At 40.8% G+C, this 24,010-nt stretch overlaps 1 protein-coding gene across 3 annotated transcripts; it reads right to left on the bottom strand.

Annotated features, from left to right (window-relative positions):
• Window positions 1–817: 817 nt before the first annotated feature.
• On the bottom strand, window positions 818–23,220 carry LOC124136986. Of its 3 annotated transcripts, none has more exons than XM_048402544.1 (3): window positions 23,061–23,220; window positions 2,509–2,712; window positions 818–1,294 (listed from the first exon to the last, which is right to left on the bottom strand). In XM_048402544.1, exons 1-3 carry the CDS (start codon window positions 23,125–23,127, stop codon window positions 1,110–1,112), a joined length of 456 nt encoding a protein of 151 aa, XP_048258501.1. In that variant the 5' UTR covers window positions 23,128–23,220; the 3' UTR covers window positions 818–1,109. The 3 variants fall into 3 exon arrangements, with proteins under 3 accessions (XP_048258501.1, XP_046359024.1, XP_046359023.1); XM_046503068.2 differs by lacking the exon at window positions 23,061–23,220 and adding an exon at window positions 12,202–12,351; XM_046503067.2 differs by lacking the exons at window positions 818–1,294; window positions 2,509–2,712 and adding exons at window positions 17,019–17,388; window positions 18,568–18,771 and having other exon boundaries at window positions 23,061–23,218.
• Window positions 23,221–24,010: the final 790 nt, after the last annotated feature.

Here is a 24,010-nt window from a genome sequence, read left to right as displayed (position 1 = left end):
TTCCAATTAGTTATCGGCAACCGTAGTTATATGTATTGAGATGGTATCGATAGATCGATGTAGTCACTTCCAAATTTGTGTGTGAAAAGGCATGCCAATATGTTGAGGTATCTAATGGAATTAGATACCAGACTTTATTGATATCTTGACCAAACAGAATAAAGTTTTCTTCAGTGTTAGGGTAGACTGCTTTATTAATTGGCAATGCTATCATGTATTATTAACGAAGAGGTTATGTAACAGTAACTACCTATTTGTTTTCGAATGTGGAAAAAAAATGCCACTTTCAGAACAGATTTTTATTGTGATATGAACCACTTTTTTCTTTCATTAGCCGAGTCGCACATATAATATATCCTTGACGTGAAACTAGTGACGCTGTCTGAAGCTTTAGCTGTTTCTTAATAAGAAGGTTGAATACAATGCACGATGGACGCGGGTTAGAATAGGGCTTCAGCAACCCATGCATGTCGTTAGATGCAACTAACGGGATCGGGTGGTCAGACTCGCTTACTTGGTTGATGCATAAAATCGTATCCCAATTTGCTCAGATCGATGCTTATGATGTCAATCATTGGATTGTCTGGTCCAGACTCGATTATTTACAGACCGCCGTCATATAGCTAAAATATTTCTGAGTGCGGCGTAAAACAAACAAACAATGTACGATCGGACGGATCAAATCAAATAACACTACTATGTCTATGTTATGATAAGGAACAATTTGCAACAGACCTCTTGTCCAGGTAGTCCATGTTGCCGCCTCACAACAGTGATTGGAAGTAAAACAAACAAAAATAATACCAAAATTACGAGGTGCAAAGTAATTCAACTTTTTTCAATAGCAGTGGTACAATTAATGTCAAAGCAATAAAACAATTGAGGAATATTGATTTAAATTGTTATTCGTTCTCTCGGGTTGTTTTCATGTTTGTGAAACATATCAGTACAATGCAATTTTAAAAAATATATCTCAACTTTTCTGAATGACTTCTTTCCCGTGAGATAGCCGTCAGCTAGTCAGGGCGAGATTGTTGCAAGCGCTGAAGGTGTATCTGATGTAGATGCAGTTGCTGCAGTTGTAGATGCAGCTGGTGTAGTTACTGAAGTTATAATGGAAAGTAGGCACATCCCTGTATTGCTGGGATTTCCGGGTACTCTAAGGGGCTGACGCACACGAGCAGCCTGTTGCTGTAGTAGGTTCCCTTGCCGCATTGGTACTGCCATTCCAAACCGTTGGCACAGGTGACGAATCGGCTGCAGTCCTCCGGTAGAGCACCCGTGAAAGCACACCCTTGAAAAAACATACAAAATGCAGTACAGTAAACTTCGTTACAACCGTAGTTCGTTATAAGGATATATACAGCATATATACAACAAATTGCCGGGACTAAAAAATAAGTTCGTTATATCAGTCAGTTCCTTTTAAGCGTGTTCGTTATAACCGTAGTTTACTGTATTTAGACTGTGTGTTGGAGCGCATCATTTCATTGAAAAACAATTAACATCTCTTGCATGTTGGGGGAATACTTCACGCTCTGATATTTCATATTTATTTAGTTTTTCGTTTTCGTTTAAACACTATTCCAGCTATAATGTACATGACGACAGTCCGTATATAATAGAGTCTGAGCAGTTTCCGGCGCCGTCGGGGTACAATGACACCCAAACAACCAAGACACCAAGCCTGACAACCTGATCCAGTTTAATTACCGACACAATTTGAATGAAACTAGTCAAATCCGGACCATCACGATGGCTTCCTATGGCACAAGTGGTAGTAGTAGTAGTAGTAGTAGAAGTAGTAGTAGTAGTGGTAGTAGTAGTCTTAGGGGTGGTAGTAGTAGTGGTGGTAGTAGCAATGGTAGTAGTAGTAGTAGTAGTAGTAGTAGAAGTAGTCGTGGTAGTATTAGTGGTGGTAGTAGTAGTGGTAGTAGTTGTAGTGGTAGTAGTAGTAGTAGTAGTAGTAGTAGTAGTAGTAGTAGTAGTAGTAGTAGTAGAAGTAGTAGTAGTGGTGGTCGCAGCAATAGCAGTAGCAATAGTAAAGGTGAAGCTAGAAGTACTGGTAGTAGTAATAGTGGTGGTAGTGGTTGTGGAGGTGGTGGCAGTGGTAGTAGTAGTTGTAGCAGAAGTAGCAGTGGTAGTAGTAGTGGTGGAGGTAGAGGTAGTAGGCGTGGTAGTAGTAGTTGTGATAGTGGTGGAGGTAGAAGTTGTAGTAGTGGCAGTAGTAGTTGTAGTAGTAGTAGTAGTGTAGGTGTGGTAATGGTAGTAGTGGAGTAGTGTAGTGGTAGTAGTAGTGCAGGTGGTGGTGGTAGTAGTAGTAGTAGTAGTAGTAGTAGTAGTAGTAGTAGTGGCAGCAGCATAAGTAGCAACGATCCAAGGATATATTCATTATAAGTTATTCTTTAACGGTAGAACTTGTCGTAGAAGTAGTAGAGGGTTCAGTAGTTGTAGTAGCAGTCAACGTAGCTGTTACATTAATAATTGTAGTGGTACTCGAGAACGCACCGTCCAAAGGTCCTTGTCTGTCATCGGAGCATTGCGTTGCATCACAATTGCCGCTTGTTGAGTTGAACAATGTGTCACCAGCGCAGGGCAAAGGGCCGTAGATATAGTAGTTCCAGCACAGGAGGAACTCTCTGCAAGCCTTGCCGTTAGCCATCACGTTCCCTGTGCCGTCCAGCAGATTATCACACCGGGCATCACGTATTCCTGAAGGTAAACAAGGAGAGGTTAGACACTTAGTGCGACTGTCTCTGAAAAAACAACTATATACGGCTCCCTCTGAAGAAACTGTATAGAGCTGGATCTGAAGACACTCTTTACGGCTGGCTCTGAAGAAACTCTATACGACATACTCTGAAGGAACTTTATACGATTATCTATGAAGAAACTGTCTCTGAAGGAAGTAAATAAGACTGTCTCTGAAGAAACTATATACGAATGGCTCTGAAGAAATATAATACGACTGGCTCTGAAGAAACTGTATTTGATTGTATCTGGAGAAACTATATACAACTGTCTCTGAAGAAACAATACACGACTGGCTCTGAAAAAACTATATACGACTGGCTCTCAAGAAACTTATACGACTTGCTCCGAAGGAAGTAAATATGATTCGCTCAGAAGAAATTATATTCGACTGTATCTGGAGAAACTATATACGACTGGCTCTGAAGAAACTATATACGACCGGCTCTGAAGAAACTATATACGAGTGGCTCTGAAGAAACTTTATACGACTGGCTCTGAAGAAACTATATACGACTGGCTCTGAAGAAACTTTATACGACTGAATCTGAAGAAACTTTATACGACTGGCTCTGAAGAAACTTTATACGACTGGCTCTGAAGGAACTACATACGACTGGCTCTGAAGAAATTATATAAGACTGGCTCTAATACCAATATACGGATGGATCTGACGGAACTATATACGAATGGCTCTGAAGAAACTACATGAGAATACCTGTTTGGCAGTATTTGAAGAAAAACGAAAATATGTTTTACTGAATCCAGAAATCACCACAATAGTGAGATAAAGACTTCATTTGTCCAGCACATCTCTGGTGTCGGATGTATTATTAGTAGACAAGCGTGAGTACTGGAGACACCTGAAATTCTGCAAACAACATGTTAAAATATATATGGTAAATTATAAAATTGATTATTAAGGTACTGGGAGCAAATTCTAAGCAAGAAACATCAACAGTAGGCCCAGTTCTATTCTGTTAAAGTCACAAGCGGACAGGTTCGGATGTGAGGATTTGTCCTTCTAAAGTTACCTCACAAGTATATAACAGTGTGTACTGGGCACACATTCTACTCAAGTTACCTCACAAGTATATAACTGTGTGTACTGGGCACACATTCTACTCAAGTTACCTCACAAGCATATAACAGTGTGTACTGCGCACATTCTACTAAAGTTACCCCACAAGCATATAACAGTGTGTACTGGGCACACATTCTACTCAAGTTACCCCACAAGTATATAACCGCGTGTACTGGGCACACATTCTACTCAAGATACGACACAAGTATATAACCGCGTGTACTGGGCACACATTCTACTCAAGTTACCTCACAAGTATATAACCGCGTGTACTGGGCACACATTCTACTCAAGTTACCTTACAAGTATATAACTGTGTGTACTGGGCACACATTCTACTAAAGTTACCTCACACGTATATAACCGCGTGTACTGGGCACACATTCTACTCAAGTTACCTCACAAGTATATAACCGCGTGTACTGGGCACACATTCTACTCAAGTTACCTCATAAGTATATAACCGCGTGTACTGGGCACACATTCTACTCAAGTTACCTCACAAGTATATAACCGTGTGTACTGGGCACACATTCTACTCAAAATACCTGACAAGTATATAACCGTGTATACTGGGCACACATTCTACTCAAGTTACCTCACAAGTATATAACAGTGTGTACTGGTTGCACATTCTACTCAAGTTACCTCACAAGTATATAACCGCGTGTACTGGGCACACATTCTACTAAAGTTACCTCACAAGTATATAACAGTGTGTACCGTGTACACAGTCTACTCAAGTTACCTCACAAGTATATAACAGTGTGTACCGGGTACACATTCTACTCAAGTTACCTCACACGTATATATCAGTGTGTACTGGGCACACATTCTATTAAAGTTACCTCACAAATATATAACAGTGTGTACCGGTCACACATTCTACTAAAGTTACGTCACAAGTATATAACAGTGTGTACCGGGTACACAGTCTACTCAAGTTACCTCAAAAGTATATAACAGTGTGTACCGGGCACACATTCTACTAAAGTTACCTCACAAGTATATAACAGTGTGTACTGGGCACACATTCTACTCAAGTAACCTCACAAGTATATAACAGTCTGTACCGGGCACACATTCTACTCAAGTTACCTCACAAGTATATAACAGTGTGTACTGGGTGCACATTCTACTCAAGTTACCTCAAAAGTATATAACCGCGTGTACTGGGCACACATTCTACTAAAGTTACCTCACAAATATATAACAGTGTGTACCGGGTACACAGTCTACTCAAGTTACCTAACAAGTATATAACAGTGTGTACCGGGCACACATTCTACTCAAGTTACCTCACAAGTATATAACAGTGTGTACCGGATACACAGTCTACTCAAGTTACCTCACAAGTATATAACCGCGTGTACTTGGTGCACATTCTACTCAAGTTACCTCACAAGTATATAACAGTGTGTACTGGGTACACTTTCTACTCAAGTTACCCCACAAGTATATAACAGTGTGTACCGGGTACACCTTCTACTCAAGTTACGTCACAAGTATATAACAGTGTGTACCGGGTACACATTCTACTCAAGTTACCTCACAAGTATATAACAGTGTGTACCGGGCGCACATTCTACTAAAGTTACGTCACAAGTATATAACAGTGTGTACCGGGTACACATTCTACTCAAGTTACCTCACAAATATATAACAGTGTGTACCCGGCACACATTCTACTAAAGTTACCTCACAAGTGTGTAACAGTGTGTACTGGGCACACATTCTACTCAAGTTACCTCACAAGTATATAACCGCGTGTACTGGGCACACATTCTACTCAAGTTACCTCACAAGTATATAACAGTGTGTACCGGGCACACATTCTACTCAAGTTACCTCACAAGTATATAACAGTGTGTACTGGGTGCACATTCTACTCAAGTTACCTCACAAGTATATAACCGCGTGTACTGGGCACACATTCTACTAAAGTTACCTCACAAATATATAACAGTGTGTACCGGGTACACAGTCTACTCAAGTTACCTCACAAGTATATAACAGTGTGTACTGGGCACACATTCTACTCAAGTAACCTCACAAGTATATAACAGTGTGTACCGGGCACACATTCTACTCAAGTTACCTCACAAGTATATAAGAGTGTGTACTGGGCACACATTCTACTCAAGTTACCTCACAAGTATATAACAGTGTGTACCGGGCACACATTCTACTCAAGTTACCTCACAAGTATATAACAGTGTGTACTGGGTGCACATTCTAATCAAGTTACCTCAAAAGTATATAACCGCGTGTACTGGGCACACATTCTACTAAAGTTACCTCACAAATATATAACAGTGTGTACCGGGTACACAGTCTACTCAAGTTACCTAACAAGTATATAACAGTGTGTACCGGGCACACATTCTACTCAAGTTACCTCACAAGTATATAACAGTGTGTACTGGGCACACATTCTACTCAAGTTACCTCACAAGTATATAACAGTGTGTACTGGGCACACATTCTACTCAAGTTACCTCACAAGTATATAACAGTGTGTACTGGGTGCACATTCTACTCAAGTTACCTCAAAAGTATATAACCGCGTGTACTGGGCACACATTCTACTAAAGTTACCTCACAAATATATAACAGTGTGTACTGGGTACACAGTCTACTCAAGTTACCTCACAAGTATATAACAGTGTGTACCGGGCACACATTCTACTAAAGTTACCTCACAAGTATATAACAGTGTGTACCGGATACACAGTCTACTCAAGTTACCTCACAAGTATATAACCGCGTGTACTTGGTGCACATTCTGCTCAAGTTACCGCACAAGTATATAACAGTGTGTACTGGGTACACTTTCTACTCAAGTTACCCCACAAGTATATAACAGTGTGTACCGGGTACACATTCTACTGAATTTACCCCACAAGTATATAACAGTGTGTACCGGGTACACCTTCTACTAAAGTTACGTCACAAGTATATAACAGTGTGTACCGGGTACACATTCTACTCAAGTTACCTCACAAGTATATAACAGTGTGTACCGGGCACACATTCTAATAAAGTTACGTCACAAGTATATAACCATGTGTACCGGGTACACATTCTACTCAAGTAACCTCAAAAGTATATAACAGTGTGTACCGGGCACACATTCTAATAAAGTTACGTCACAAGTATATAACCATGTGTACCGGGTACACATTCTACTCAAGTTACCTCAAAAGTATATAACAGTGTGTACCGGGCACACATTCTACTAAAGTTACGTCACAAGTATATAACAGTGTGGACCGGGTACACATTCTACTCAAGTTACCTCACAAGTATATAACAGTGTGTACTGGGTGCACATTCTACTCAAGTTACCTCACAAGTATATAACCGAGTGTACTGGGCACACATTCTACTCAAGTTACCTCACAAGTATATAACAGTGTGTACTGGGTGCACATTCTACTCAAGTTACCTCACAAGTATATAACCGCGTGTACTGGGTACACATTCTACTCAAGATACCTCACAAGTATATAACCGTTTGTACTGGGTATATATTCTACTCAAGTTACCTCAGAAGTATATAACCGTTTGTACTGGGTACACATTCTACTGAAGATACCTCACAAGTATATAACCGTTTGTACTGGGTATATATTCTACTCAAGTTACCTCACAAGTGTATAATCGCATGTACTGGGCACACATTCTACTTACGTTACCTCACAAGTATATAGCACTGTGTACTGGGTGCACATTCTACTCAAGTTACCTCACAAGTATATAACCGCGTGTACTGGGTACACATTCTACTCAAGTTACCCCCACAAGTATATAACCGCGTGTACTGGGCACACATTCTACTCAAGATACCTCACAAGTATATAACCGTTTGTACTGGGTATATATTCTACTCAAGTTACCTCACAAGTATATAACCATGTGTACTGGGTGCACATTCTACTCAAGTTACCTCACAAGTATATAACCGTTTGTACTGGGTACACATTCTACTCAAGTTACCCCACAAGTATATAACAGTGTGTACCGGGTACACAGTCTACTCAAGATACCTCACACGTATATAACAGTGTGTACTGGGTACACATTCTACTCAAGTTACCTCACAAGTATATAACCGCGAGTACTGGGTACACATTCTACTCAAGATACCTCACAAGTATATTACTGTTAGTACTGGGTTTATATTCTTCTCAAGTTACCTCACAAGTATATAACTGTTTGTACTGGGTGCACATTCTACTCAAGTTACCTCACAAGTATATAACCGTTTGTACTGGGTACACATTCTACTCAAGTTACCTCACAAGTATATAACCATGTGTACTGGGTGCACTTTCTACTCAAGTTACCTCACAAGTATATAACCGTTTGTACTTGGTACACATCCTACTCAAGTTACCTCACAAGTATATAACCATGTGTACTGGGTACACATTCTACTCAAGTTACCTCACAAGTATATAACCATGTGTACTGGGTGCACATTCTACTCAAGTTACCTCACAAGTATATAACCGTTTGTACTGGGTACACATTCTACTCAAGTTACCTCACAAGTATATAACCGTTTGTACTGGGTACACATTTTACTCAAGATACCTCACAAGTATATAACCGCGTGTACTGGGTACACATTCTACTCAAGATACCTCACAAGTATATAACCGTTTGTACTGGGTATATATTCTACTCAAGTTACCTCACAAGTATATAACCATGTGTACTGGGTGCACATTCTACTCAAGTTACCTCACAAGTATATAACCGTTTGTACTGGGTACACATTCTACTCAAGTTACCCCACAAGTATATAACATTGTGTACCGGGTACACAGTCTACTCAAGATAGCTCACACGTATATAACAGTGTGTAAAGGGCACACATTCTACTCAAGTTACCTCACAAGTATATGACAGTGTGTACTGGGTGCACATTCTACTCAAGTTACCTCACAAGTATATAACCGCGTGTACTGGGTACACATTCTACTCAAGATACCTCACAAGTATATTACTGTTCGTACTGGGTATATATTCTACTCAAGTTACCTCACAAGTATATAACCGTTTGTACTGGGTACACATTCTACTCAAGTTACCTCACAAGTATATAACCATGTGTACTGGGTGCACATTCTACTCAAGTTACCACACAAGTATATAACCGTTTGTACTGGGTACACATTCTACTCAAGTTACCTCACAAGTATATAACCATGTGTACTGGGTGCACATTCTACTCAAGATACCTTACAAGTATATAACCATGTGTACGGGGTGCACATTCTACTCAAGTAACCTTACAAGTTTATAACAGCGTGTACTGGGCACACATTCTACTCAAGTTACCCCATCAAGGATATAACCGCGTGTACTGGGCACACATTCTACTCAAGTTACCCCCACAAGTATATAACCGCGTGTACTTGGCACACATTCTACTCAAGTTACCCCCACAAGTATATAACCGTGTGTACTGGGTACACATTCTACTGAAGATACCTCACAAGTATATAACCGTTTGTACTGGGTATATATTCTACTCAAGTTACCTCAGAAGTATATAACCGTTTGTACTGGGTACACATTCTACTGAAGATACCTCACAAGTATATAACCGTTTGTACTGGGTATATATTCTACTCAAGTAACCTCACAAGTGTATAATCGCTTGTACTGGGCACACATTCTACTTACGTTACCTCACAAGTATATAGCACTGTGTACTGGGTGCACATTCTACTCAAGTTACCTCACAAGTATATAACCGCGTGTACTGGGCACACATTCTACTCAAGTAAATTCACAAGTATATAACAGTGTGAACTTGGAACACATTCCTCTCAAGTTACCTCACAAGTATATAACCATGTGTACTAGGTGCACATTCTACTCAAGGTACCCCACAAGTATATAACCGTGTGTACTGGGCACACATTCAACTCAAGTTACCCCACAAGTATATAACATTGTGTACCGGGTACACAGTCTACTCAAGATAGCTCACACGTATATAACAGTGTGTAAAGGGCACACATTCTACTCAAGTTACCTCACAAGTATATGACAGTGTGTACCGGGTGCACATTCTACTCAAGTTACCTCAGAAGTATATAACCGCGTGTACTGGGTACACATTCTACTCAAGATACCTCACAAGTATATAACTGTTCGTACTGGGTATATATTCTACTCAAGTTACCTCACAAGTATATAACCGTTTGTACTGGGTACACATTCTACTCAAGTTACCTCACAAGTATATAACCATGTGTACTGGGTGCACATTCTACTCAAGTTACCACACAAGTATATAACCGTTTGTACTGGGTACACATTCTACTCAAGTTACCTCACAAGTATATAACCATGTGTACTGGGTGCACATTCTACTCAAGATACCTCACAAGTATATAACCATGTGTACGGGGTGCACATTCTACTCAAGTAACCTTACAAGTTTATAACAGCGTGTACTGGGCACACATTCTACTCAAGTTACCCCATCAAGGATATAACCGCGTGTACTTTGCACACATTCTACTCAAGTTACCCCCACAAGTATATAACCGCGTGTACTTGGCACACATTCTACTCAAGTTACCCCCACAAGTATATAACCGTGTGTACTGGGTACACATTCTACTCAAGATACCTCACAAGTATATAACCGTTTGTACTGGGTATATATTCTACTCAAGTTACCTCAGAAGTATATAACCGTTTGTACTGGGTACACATTCTACTGAAGATACCTCACAAGTATATAACCGTTTGTACTGGGTATATATTCTACTCAAGTTACCTCACAAGTGTATAATCGCTTGTACTGGGCACACATTCTACTTACGTTACCTCACAAGTATATAGCACTGTGTACTGGGTGCACATTCTACTCAAGTTACCTCACAAGTATATAACCGCGTGTACTGGGCACACATTCTACTCAAGTAAATTCACAAGTATATAACAGTGTGAAGTTGGAACACATTCCTCTCAAGTTACCTCACAAGTATATAACCATGTGTACTAGGTGCACATTCTACTCAAGTTACCCCACAAGTATATAACCGTGTGTACTGGGCACACATTCAACTCAAAGTTAACTCATAAGAATATTATCGTGTGTACCTGGTACACATTCTATTATGCATAAAATATTAAGTTCAAATACGCCATGTAGATAGATAAATATCCATGAAAATATCAAAATGAACAGGGAAGTTTGAATGCAATTCACATACAAGAGATATACTCCTGACAAACGTTATTTCCATCTTAACTATCGCATTATTGATGTAATTCGCGTGCATACAAATTGTTCCTTTATCGAACTACATATTTCATCAACAATTTGTGTACATGTGGACGATAGGCTGGTGGGGTAGTCTAATGGTTAAAGCGTTCGCCCGTAACGCTGAAGACCCGGCTTCGATTCCCCACACGCGTATAATCTGTGAAGCTTATTTCTGGTGTCCCCTGCCGTGATTTTGCTGGTATGTGCTAGAAGTGACGTAAAACCATACTCACTCACTCACACATGATTAAATAATGCTATAATAAGATCAGAGCGGTACCATACGTGTAAACGGGGAAGATGTTTGCCGTCACTGTAATATCACATAGTGAGTGGGCTTTAAGTGGTGCCTAATGGAAAAACAGCAGAGGACATCGCTGAAGATCTTCACACATGAGGTGAGTTGAATTAGTGTGTGTGTTAGTGTGTTAGTGTGTGTGTGCGTTTTAGACGCTCTAGCACAAGACCACAGAGATGGTTCTTTACACGTGAGTGAGTGAGTTGGGTTTAACGCTGCGTTCCAGTTATATCGCGGCGTGTGAGCTTAATGTGGGAGGAAAGCCCGAAGTGATGCAGGTCTCAGACGTTTACCACTTCAGTGAAACCCACGAGTACGGGTATGGTGCTGACAAACCTAGAAACATAATCGGGGCGAACCGGGATTCGAACCCACAATCATAGGTTTCTGGCGTGCAACTCTGCACAGCGAATCGCGGCGCCTTAGACGACTGGGCCATCCGTGCCCCATCTTTACACGTGAGACTTCGGTAGGGCGACTGAATGATTTAACCGTAAGGCTACCCCATTGTCCATAAATAACATTTAGAGCTCGTGAAACTATACATCTGTACACTGAAACAATACATTAATCGACTCAGAGTTATCTTTAACGACACTTCACTCAGAGCGCCGACTCTGTCGAAGTGTTAAGACAACGCGTTACAACAAGGTAACGCATCTCTATCTACAACCGACTAACAATGACGTCGGTGTAGCGTTAAGGCAACGTCATCAGGCTGATGTTACGTTGACAGTTTACATAACTGACTCCAGGGGGAGAACTACTTACCCATCTGTCCGTCAATAGCGAGGACAAGTCCCAAAAGAGCAATACCGATGCCATAGAACTTTAACATCTTGTATAAATTCTGTTGCGTAAAAAGGCAAGGAATCCGTGTAACGTGTGTATGTGAAAACTCCAAAAGCAGAACTGTCGAAATGCCGCAAGACCCGTCTATTATAGGGGCACGTGGAACAGGAACCCTCCCCTTAAGTAAATGCCTACTATGACAATAAATGTTCCCCGGATTTTTATTTGTCCATAGTATGTTGTATTTTGCTATAATGAAAAGCACCCGAGGTTTTGCGTTGTTTGATCCATGTCCGTGTCGAAGGCATGAAGCAAAGCCTATTTGTCGAGCTGATGGGATGATATCTGAGGAGGTATATGGTGGAAACATTTCACACGCGGTGACATTCTTCTGCAACGTCACCGAGAACGGCAAGAGAATCGAAGTAAATGTTGAACCGAATAAAAACTAGTTTTGTATAGCGGATTACAACGAGATAAATATCAAAGTAACTTAATGACATTGGATGCAGTGTATTGGTGGAGACGTGAATAGGTCAGCGTGGAGAGTTTAATGGATGGGAAGTGTAAACGTCAGATGTTACCTCGCCCTGTGTGTATGAGTCAGGCTGTTTGTGAAGACCCGGGATGCTGGATGAGATTCGGAGGAGACATTTTGAAAGAAAGTGGAAGGGCGGGAGAGAGAGAGAGAGAGAGAGAGAGAGAGAGAGAGAGAGAGAGAGAGAGAGAGAGAGACAGAGAGACAGACAGACAGACAGACAGACAGACACAGAGACACAGAGAGGGACAGACAGAGAGAGACAGATAATTGGGAGGTAACATGATAACAAATTCCTCTTTCGTCTTCTTTCTTTCAAATAAGCCACACTTTTGTACTTGGTCATGAAAGTCAAAACCAAGTGCAAGTTACAGGTAGATAAACGGTTAGTTGTCAGTCAGGAGAACTTATTCAATAATTATATTTCATACTGGTAGTGGGCCCAAAGTGATTCCGGTTGATTCTCGAGGTTTGCTTAAAGCATCATATGTGTTGCAGCTTTCCTCCCACAATAAACCATAATTACGTTTCCTACCAGCCCCTCCCTACCACTCCCCACCCCTCCCCACCCCTCACCCCAGTAGTGGAGGAGAAACCTAAAACAATTTTTTTTTTTTTCCCACCTACCGACAGATATTTTCCTGTACATATTTGTAAAGCAAGCAAAAACGTGTGGCCTCGGGCCAATGTTGCAAAACAGCCACGAAGAGAAGTTGTGAGGAACATATTGTCAGTTACATCAAACCGCATTACAACCATCAGTAACCACAAAATATAATCTACTCTGGGACCAGCGTTAGTGTGTGTTTTATAACAGTATGTGTTTTGACATAGATGTGTGTGAAAGGTTGACAAAAGCATCTGATAATGTTCCGATATCGAACGTATTCAGTTCTAATTGGTACATTGTTATATGTATCGATATATATAGGCTATCGATAGATTGATGTAGTCATTTGCAAAATTTTGTGTGAAAAGGCATGCCTATGATGGGGTATCTAATAGAATTAGATACCTGTCTTTATTGATATTTTGACCAATCAGAGTATTGTTCAGTGTTATGGTAGACTGTTTTATCATGTATTAATTAACGAAGACATGTGCACTGTAACTACCCACTGCTTTTTGGATATGGACTTTTAGAAAAGAATGTTTTTGATGTCATATTAAACATTTAATTTAGTAGCTTTTTCAGTTGGATTATTGAGAAATGAGGTTTAACACAATCTACGATCGGACATATGTAACAAGGATGAAATCAAATAAAACTACTTTATTTTATGCCCATGTAAAACATATGGTGCCTCCTTGTGATTTGTTCGAAAAGTGCCTCTGTTCACCCAGCAGTGAATGGGTACCCGGTAGGATGAGAAGGCATGTGGTTGTTAACCTTCTAGCGCCTCACAGGCAGCGTGGGTTGTATACTCCACAGGGAGCTGAGAGTGCGGATTGTTGAGTGCACACTGATCCGCTGACCGGGGTAATAATAGAGTTTTGAGCATACCCCTCTGTGGTCTAGAACAATGCGTAATACACACTCTTCTAAAAAGCAAACTCATTGGAGATAAAAAGAATGTTGATTTGGTTATTCATGAAACATTCAATACTAAGTGAGCCTGACCACCCGACCCCGTTAGTCGCCTCTTACGACAAGCATGGGTTGCTGAACACCTATTCTAACCCGGATCTTTACGGGTAAGTCGTTTGTTAAGAAAGGCGCCACATTTCAAGCTCTCTATTGTCCCCAAAACTTGAAATGCATTCTCTCAGTATATTTCTACCGTGTTTTCCGCACAAAATGTACTGCCACACGTTCTTTGAAAATCGTGGTAACTGCAACTTTGTATTTTGCATTTCTTATGAACATATATAATCATTTTCTAATGCCTACTGACAATGACTGAAGAAAGAATGGTTATATATATTCGGCTTTTTCAATCAAAGGGATTTTCTTGGGATTTGATAACTTCTGACTGACCTATTAGAATCGAGTAATTTTCCAATTTATGTAACGTAGAAATAGGACATACACTGTGTTTTCAGTGAAGAGCTACGTTACCTGTAAATATAACAGTGCTAAATTGAAATCGGAACCGAACGCGCAACGCGAGGTTTCAAATCACATTCTTCCAAGAATCGGTTCCCAATTTTATTTAGCGAGGTTATACACTCTCCAAAAAAGAGAAGATAATGAGTTTGTTGATGTTAATATTCAAATGCATTTGAACGATTTTGGTCACATTTTCTTTAACTGGTGTTGTGCAAAAAACGCAACCGTTTTAAACTTTTGTAGCTTTATACAACAATTTTTTATAGGACTGCACGACCTTGCCATAAAACGAAAATTGTGAAGACTCACTAACTCTGCAGCCTTCTGCATTACCCAGATTGTCAGAAGGGCTGTATTTTTGGCAAAAAAACCCGGTAATCTCCAAATGTCAGTCAAAAGATTGGGCGCTTCATAATCTACATTTCATATCAACATTTTGATGCAGAATCACACTTTGACGGTTTCGAGTGGGAAGTGACTGTCCTGAGCAGCAAACAGAAAGCTTTATGTTTCACGTTTCAGGCCAGTCGACTTCATCCAAGCGAAGGACTCTGCAGGGATGTTGTTCTTCTCACCACACTGCACATAAACTCGATGCAGTGGTCGTTCAGATAGCCTCTCCTTCACATGCTGAGTCTGGGCCGATGTGATATGGCACTTCGCAAGGTTGACACTCATTTCTGTACCGACCAGCAGTACAGAACCAACAACATAATGAACACTGACATTGAGATTATGTCCCACATACTTGGCTCGTTTTAGAAAACTGTGGAATGCCTTGTTTTCATCATGCGTCTTGACATACTTAACAAGAGGATCATCAGACAAATAAATGTGTGCAAAAGTGCACAAAACAATTCTATCATGAAGAGCCTCCACATTAATCCAATCACGCCGCCCCATCATTATTGGTAAATATAAGCGATTGAGGGAAGAGCGAGGGTGGTGGGATCTATTGCCTACTATGATTCTTCGTGTGAGGGTGTCAATACCCTGAATTTCTTGTTTCGTCAAATCAACAACACCAAAAGAATACGAAAGAACGGGTACAGCATCGGTTTTTGTGTCTTTGACTTTATTGCGAGCGTTCAGCTCTGAACTCCAGAATTTCTTTTGACTACATTTGTACTCTGCCCGAAGTTTTTCCTTGATATGGGCATTCTGGAGTTTGTCCCTAACCTGCATCTCTAAGAGCGTATAGGCCTGACCTTCCACAAGATGGTCAATAACTCCTCCCCGAAGTATGCTGACTGATCCTCCCTCTTCTACCTTGCCACGTTTCAGATGAAGAATGTTGCATTTGTCGAGTCCAAAGGACATGCCGATATCATTAGAAAAGGACTCGACAAGCAGAATCTGTTTTTTAGTGTAGATCCTCCATTGGCAATAAGTTCAAGGTCGTTCATGTAAAGGAGGTGATAAAGGGGTGTTGGGGATCTGTGCTGAGGAGGTCCCGGGTGATAACCTTCCTCTTTGCTGAGCAAAAAGCTTAAAGGATTTAGTGTCAAACAGAAAAGCAAAGGACTAAAAGAATAGCCTTGAAGTGTTCCTCTTCTAGTAGAAATGGGTTCCGAAGTCACCACCTGCCCCTGCGAATACATCTCAAGTTGAGTTGACCAGCAATTCATTAAAGACTTGAGTAAAACAAGTAGTCGCTCGGGGAGGTCAATACATTCCAGTGACCTCAAAATCCATTCGTGAGGTAGAGAATCATATGCTTCTCTGTAGTCTATCCAACACATTTAGAGGCTATAGTGGTAAGTTTTAGACTCTTCAAGGATCATTTTCTGAACTAGTAGTTGATCCTTACAACCCCAACACCCCTTTCTGACTTCTTTCTGCTCCATGTAAATAATGTCATTGTCATTGTATGATGGCACAGTATCTGTAAGGCACCCTTGCAATAGTTTGTATTAAAAACACATGGCTTAACAGAAGGATGCAAATGCGTAGTTCAATGTTTATTATGTTAATCACTAGATTGTCTGGTCCAGACTCGATTGTTTACAGACCGCCGTCATATAGCTGAAATATTCCGAGTGTGGCGTTAAACAACAAACAAACAATAAACAAATCACTTGTCCAGGACGTGATTAGAATAAATTAGTATACAGAAATAACACCGCAATACATAGGTACCTTATAATTCGATTTTTTTCGAATAGCTGTGTTACAAAGTAATGTAAAGGAACGAAAACACTCGGAAAATATTGATTGACAATTTTATTCATTCTCTTGCGTTGTTTTCATCTGTTTTTGAACCATATTAATGCAATGCAATTTTGCGAAACATATACTAACATCTGTCAATGACATCCCCGTGAGATAGCCATTAGCTGGCCAGGGAGAGATAGTTGCAAGCGCTGAGGGTGCAGCTGGTGTAGTTACTGAGGTTGTTGGGGCATGTAATCACATCCCTGTTTTTCTGGAATGTCAGGATACTCTGTGGGGTGGACACACACGAGCAGATCGTTGCTGTAGTAGGTATCCTCGCCGCATTGGTACTGGTACTCCAAACCGTTGGCACAGGTGATGAATTGGCTGCAGTTCCCCGGTAGAGAACCAATCGAAGCACAACCTGGAAAAACAACACAAAACTGCAGCCTGACAACCCGATCTAGTTTAATCGCCGGCACAGGTTGAATGAAACTAGTCAAAGCCGGACAAACACCATGGATCCCTCTGGCAGTAGTGCTAGTAGTAGTAGTAGTAGTAGTAGTAGCAGTAGTAGTGTAGGTGGTAGCAGTAGTAGTAGCAGTAGTAGTAGTAGTAGTAGTAGTAGTAGTAGTAGTAGTAGTAGTACTAGAAGTAGTAAGTGAGTATGGTTTTACGCCGCTTTTAGCATTATTCCAGCAAATTCACGGCGGTGGACGCCAGAAATGGGATTCACACATTGTACCCATGTCGGGAATCGAACCCGGGTCTTCGGCGTGACGAGCGAATACTGTACTACTAGTAGCAGTGGAGGTAGTAGTAGCAGTAGTAGTACTAGTAGTAATAGTAGTAGTAGCAGCAGTAGCAGTACCAGTTGTAGTAGTAGTAGTAGTGGATGTAGTGGTAGTAGTAGTACTAGTAGTATTAGATGTGGTAGCAATAGTAGTAGTGGAGGTAGTGGTAGTAGCAGCAGCAGCAGCAGCAGTAGCAGTAGTAGTAGTAGTAGCAGTAGTAGAAGTAGTAGAAGTAGTAGTAGTAGTAGTAGTAGTAGTAAATGTAGTAGTAGTGGAGTTGCAGGTAGTGGTAGTGGTTGTAGCAGCAGTAGTAGTAGAAGTATTTGTGGTGGTGGTAGTAGTAGTAGTAGTAGTAGTGACCCGTGAAGATCCGGGGTTAAATAGGTCTTCAGCAACCCATCCTTGCCTTAAGAGGCGATTATGCCTGTCGTAAGAGGCGACTAACGGGATCGGGTGGTCAGGCTCGCTGACATGGTTGATGCATAAAATCGTATCCCAATGGCGTGGAACGATGCTCATGATATCAATCACTGGATTGTCTGGTCCAGACACGATTATTTACAGGCCGCCGGCATATAGCGGAATTATTGATGAGTGCGGCGTTAAACGACAAACCAACCAACCAACCAACCAAGTAGTAGTAGTAGTAGTAGTAATAGTAGTAGTAGTAATAGTAATAGTAGTAGTAGTAGTAGTAGTAGTAATAGTAGTAGTAGTAGTAGAGGTAGTAGTAGTAGGGTACAGTAGGCGTAGTACTATAGTAAACGTAGCTGTTTAATTAGAAATTGTAGTTGTGCTTGTGAACGCACCGTCCGGAGTTCCTGATCTACCTTCGACGCATTCCGTTGCATCACAATTGCCGGTTGTTGAGTTGAACATGGTGCCCCCAGCGCAGGGCATCGGGCCATAGATGAGGTAGTCCCAGCACTGGAGGAACTCTCTGCAAGCCTTGCCGTTGGCCATCACGTTCCCTGTGCCGTCAGGCATCTCATTGCACCGGGGATCTGAAACCCCTGAAAGTAAACACGATGCATAGTACAGGATAGTGTTCTCCACTCACTCTCTCTGGTGGCCTCTACAGAAAGAATATGCGACTGGCTCTAACGATACTATACAGGCCTGTTTCTGAAGATACTATATACGATTGGCTCTGAAGAAACTATACGAATTGCTCCGAAGAAAATATATACGGCTGGCTCGGAAGAAACTGAATACGAATTGCTCCTAAGAAACTATATACGACTGGCTCTGAAGGATTTCTATACGACTGGTAGATTTCATTTACCGGAACATGAAATAGTCACTCGGGACGAAGTCTGGGCTGTAGGGTGGGCGATTTAACTGTACAGCCCAGACCTAGCCCCCAGTGACGCTTTCCTGTTCCAGCAAATGAAATCTGCCCTACGTGGGAGACTCTTCCAGGATGACGAGGACATAAAGGCTGCCACAGAGGCGTGGTTAGAGAGCCAATCTGCGGATTTCTATAAAAGTGGTATTAAAATGGAATAAGTGTATTGAGATGAATTGAGATTATATTGAAAAATAAAAGTCAAAAGATGTTCTGCGACTTGGTCTAATATTGAAGTTGCAAAACTTATTGAACGCCCCTCATATATACTGTAAATCATGAGGTTAATTATGTCGTTGGATACTGGGGATGTGTTTTACTTATACTTACCCCCACAAGAATGTCACCGTATGTACTGGGCACACATTCTACTCAAGTTACCCCACAAGTATATAACTGTTTGTACTGGTGTACACATTCTACTCAAGTTACCTCACAAGTATGTCACCGTATGCACTGGGCACACATTCTACTCAAGTTACCTCACAAGTATATAACTGTTTGTACTGGTGTACACATTCTACTCAAGTTACCTCACAAGTATGTCACCGTATGTACTGGGCACACATTCTACTCAAGTTACCCCACAAGTATGTCACCGTATGTACTGGGCACACATTCTACTCAAGTTACCTCACAAGTATGTCACCGTATGTACTGGGCACACATTCTACTCAAGTTACCTCACAAGTATATAACTGTTTGTACTGGTGTACACATTCTACTCAAGTTGGCTCACAAGTATATAACCGTTTGTACTGGGTCTATATTCTACTCAAGTTACCTCACAAGTGTATAACCGTATGTATTGGGTACACATTCTACTCAAGTTACCCCACAAGTATGTCACCGTATGTACTGGGCATACATTCTACTCAAGTTACCCCACAAGTATGTAACCGCATGTACTGGGTGCACATTCTACTCAAGATACACCCACAGGTATGTAACCGCATGTACTGGGTGCACATTCTACTCAAGGTACCTCACAAGTATATAACTGTTTGTACTGGTGTACACATTCTACTCAAGTTACCTCACAAGTATATAACTGTTTGTACTGGGTACACATTCTACTCAAGTTACCTCACAAGTGTGTAACAGTGTGTACTGGGCACACATTCTACTCAAGTTACCTCACAAGTATATAACCATGTGTACTGGGCACACATTCTACTCAACTTAACTCACAAGTATATAACAGTGTGTACTGGGCACACATTCTACTCAAGTTAACTCACAAGTATATTACAGCGTGTACTGGGCACACATTCTACTCAAGTTAACTCACAAGTATATTACAGCGTGTACTGGGCACACATTCTACTCAAGTTAACTCACAAGTATATAACAGCGTGTACTGGGCACACATTCTACTCAAGTTACCGCACAAGTTTGTAACTGTTTGTACTGGACACACATTCTACTCAAGTTAACTCACAAGTATATAACAGCGTGTACTGGGTGCACATTCTACCCAAGTTAACTCACAAGTATATAACAGTGTGTACTGGGCACACATTCTACTCAAGTTACCTCACAAGTGTGTAACTGTTTGTACTGGGCACACATTCTACTCAAGTTACCCCACAAGTGTGTAACTGTTTGTACTGGGCACACATTCTACTCAAGTTACCTCACAAGTATATAACAGTGTGTACCGGGTACACAGTCTACTCAAGTTACCTCACAAGTATATAACTGTGTGTACTGGGCACACATTCTACTCAAGTTAACTCACAAGTATATAACCATGTGTGCTTGGTACACATTCTACTCACGTTACCTCACAAGTGTGTAACTGTATGTACTGTGTACACATTCTACTCACTAAGAACCACTATTCCATGAGCAAAATATTATCTTTAAATGGTATCCCTAGTCAAAAATTAACCAAGATATTACAATACATCTATCAAAGCCTACGAGTGCGTAGTAAATTACTTAGTAAATCCGACATGTCCAGAAATAATTAGTTGTTTTGAAACTTTCCCATCTAGATCAGGAGTATCTACATTTCATTTTTGTCTGTTTGTTTCTACTAGAAATGCATATACATTTAAATTGTCAAATTAGCTTGACATGATGAGTATATTACTGATAGATCCTTTTGTATTGAACCTCGCGCTATGGCTGAAAGCCTTTGCGACGTAAAACTTTCAAATTTCCATTCCATTCCTTTTGTATTCCTTTTGTATTTTATACTACTACTGCTGCCACTGTGGTTATTACCACTGTTATTACAATACCTCTATTACATGTCAAGCATCATATTAGTTATCCAATAATTATATAATGCGCTGTACAGCTGTAAATGATATTGTTTATCTGTATGGGTATATGGGCCAATGGCCTTTTTATACAATAAAGATTGATTGATTGATTGATACTCATGCTACCCCACAAGTATATAACCGTATGTACAGGGCACACTATCTACTCAAGCCACCTCACAAGTGTATAACCGTATGTACCATTGTACCATTCTACTCAAGTTACTCCTCAAGTGTATAACCGTTTTCACTGGGTACAAATTCTACTCAAATCACCTCACAGGTTTATATTCGTGTTGAAAGGGAACCTATTCTATCCAAAAACATTCCAGAACTAGATAAGAAGAAATAGTTTTGATCTATTCAAGTCATTCTACATAAAAAAGATACAAAATTCTACGACCAATTCAACTTCAAACCGTTCATTGCTTTGGTTGAAACAAGAATTGCTTTGTTGAGAGTGATGGAAGAGAAAGGTGACACGCCAGGCTTCAATGTCTGCCATTTAATACTTCCATCACAGTGCCCCCAAAATGCAATGAAGTGATGAGGTTTAGCATCAAATTATGGAGTTAGAATTTAATTAGTATTGACTCTAACTCCTGAAGTGAAACATCTTTCTACTATGCTTGTCGAAAGAGGGGACTAACGGGATCGGCTTGTCAGGCTCGCTGACTTGGTTGATGATGCATGCTATCGTATTCCAATTGCTTGGATCGATGTTCATGATGTCAATCACTGGATTGTTTGGTTCAGACTCGATTATTTACAGACCGCCGTCAAATAGCTGGGATATTGGTGAGTGCGGCGTTAAACAACAAACAAGGAAACAAACAGTCTTACTGATGTGTGATTAATTAGGTGAGGTGAAATGGATTTTAAAGTCACGTTCAAGATTATGTTTAAATTAAAGACACAGATGAAAAGGTTGCAAGTTCAAACTGGCCATATCATCTTATTCAGGTTTATCTGTGCAATCACCGCCTTCCTGGTCTGGTGGACAGCGTGTCTGCCCGGAAAGAGGAAGGTCGGTGGTTCGATCCCCGGCAGCGTGATACAAATACACGTTAAAAGATGTTACACTGCCTAGCGTTCGATAAAACTGTTTAATTCTCAGTAATACCGTTCATGTAGTCCATGACTGGAAGAACTAACACAAGGACACCAATTAAAACACTTCTTCCTGCACCCAACATCTATTAAACTAGCAAGGCCTTACACGCACCAAGTCAATGCCTTGAGACACATCACCGACAAGTATCCCAGTATCCCAAAGGGTTGCTATTAAATGTAACAAAAGATGCCCGAGTTCTTATTCTGCATAAACTATTGAGTTCAAATGCGGCCCGTAGATGGAGAAATATCCATGAAATATCAAGAGTGACCAGGGAATTTGAATGCATATCACATACAACGCATACACAGCGGGCAAACGTTATTTCCTTCTTAACTATCGCATTACCGATGCAAACCACGTACATACATATTGTTAATAATAATAATAATAATAAAATTAATAATAATAATAATAATAATGACTCGGTCGACGTCTGTTCAACGAGGTAACGCATCTCTATCTACCACCGACTAACAATGACGTCGTTGAGCGTTAAGGCAACGTCAACAGGCTTATGTAACGTTGACAGTTTACATAACTGACACCAAGGGGAGAACTACTTACCCATCTGTCCGTCAATAGCGAGGACAAGTCCCAGAAGAGCAATACCGATACCAGAGAACTTCAACATCTTGTATAAATTCTGTTGTGTATAGAGACGAGGAATCCGGTTAACGTGTGTATGTGAAAACTCCAAAAGCAGAACTGCCGAAATGCTGCGAGACCCGTCTATTATAGAGGCACATGGAACAGGTGCCCTCCCCTTATGTAAATGCCTACTTATGAGAATGTGACTAAAAGCCACTGCATGAATATTCCCCGGATTGTAATTTGTCCAAAGTATTTCGGTTGTAATGAAACAGACCCGAGGTTATGCGTTGTTTGGTCACGCTCTGTGTGTACGGCATGTAGCGAGGCATACTTGGGAAGCTGAAGGGATGATAGGAACGTATATGGTGAAACAGTAACATTCTCCTGCAACGTCATGGGAATGGCAAGAAAATCGAAGTAAATGTTGAACTGAATTAAAACTAGTTTTGTATAGCGGATTACAACGAGACAAATATCAAAGTACATTAATGACACTGGGTGCAGTGTATTGGTGGAGACGTGAATAGGTCAGCGTGGAGAGTTTAATGGATGGGAAGTGTAAACTACAGATGTAACCTCGCCCTGTGTGTATATGCCAGGCTGTTTAGGTAGACCCGGGATGCTGGTTGACTGTAAGAGATTCGCGGGGGAGACATTTTGGAAGAAAGGGGGCAATGCGAGGTGAGAGAGAATAGATAACAATATCGAAAGAACTAAATAGGCAAATCGAGGTAAAATATCGAGTGTGGAGAGAGGAGAGGGAGAGAAGGAGAGAGAGAAGAGAGACCGAGCTATAGAGAGTGGGAGAAAGAGGAGAGGTAGCGAGAGCTACACAGAGTGAGAAGGAGAGAGAGAGAGGAGAAATATAGAGCTACAGAGAGAGTGAAAGATAGGTGAAAGAGAGGTGAAAGATAGCTACAGAG

This window comes from Haliotis rufescens, unplaced genomic scaffold (genome assembly GCF_023055435.1).
Source record: "Haliotis rufescens isolate VD_foot unplaced genomic scaffold, xgHalRufe1.0.p SCAF_1, whole genome shotgun sequence".
NCBI lineage: Eukaryota > Metazoa > Mollusca > Gastropoda > Lepetellida > Haliotidae > Haliotis > Haliotis rufescens.
This window is presented reverse-complemented; position numbering and strand designations above follow the sequence as displayed.

What these genes read in the sequence shown, in the direction of transcription:
- LOC124136986 (XM_046503067.2), bottom strand. Translation starts at nt 23,127, where the DNA reads ATGTTGAAGTTCTCTGGTATCGGTATTGCTCTTCTGGGACTTGTCCTC. An exon ending in CGCTATTGACGGACAGATGG is followed by an intron (nt 18,772 to 23,060) that starts GTAAGTAGTTCT and finishes GTTTACTTTCAG; the next exon opens with GGGTTTCAGATCCCCGGTGC. An exon ending in TAGATCAGGAACTCCGGACG is followed by an intron (nt 17,389 to 18,567) that starts GTGCGTTCACAA and finishes TTGTTTTTCCAG; the next exon opens with GTTGTGCTTCGATTGGTTCT.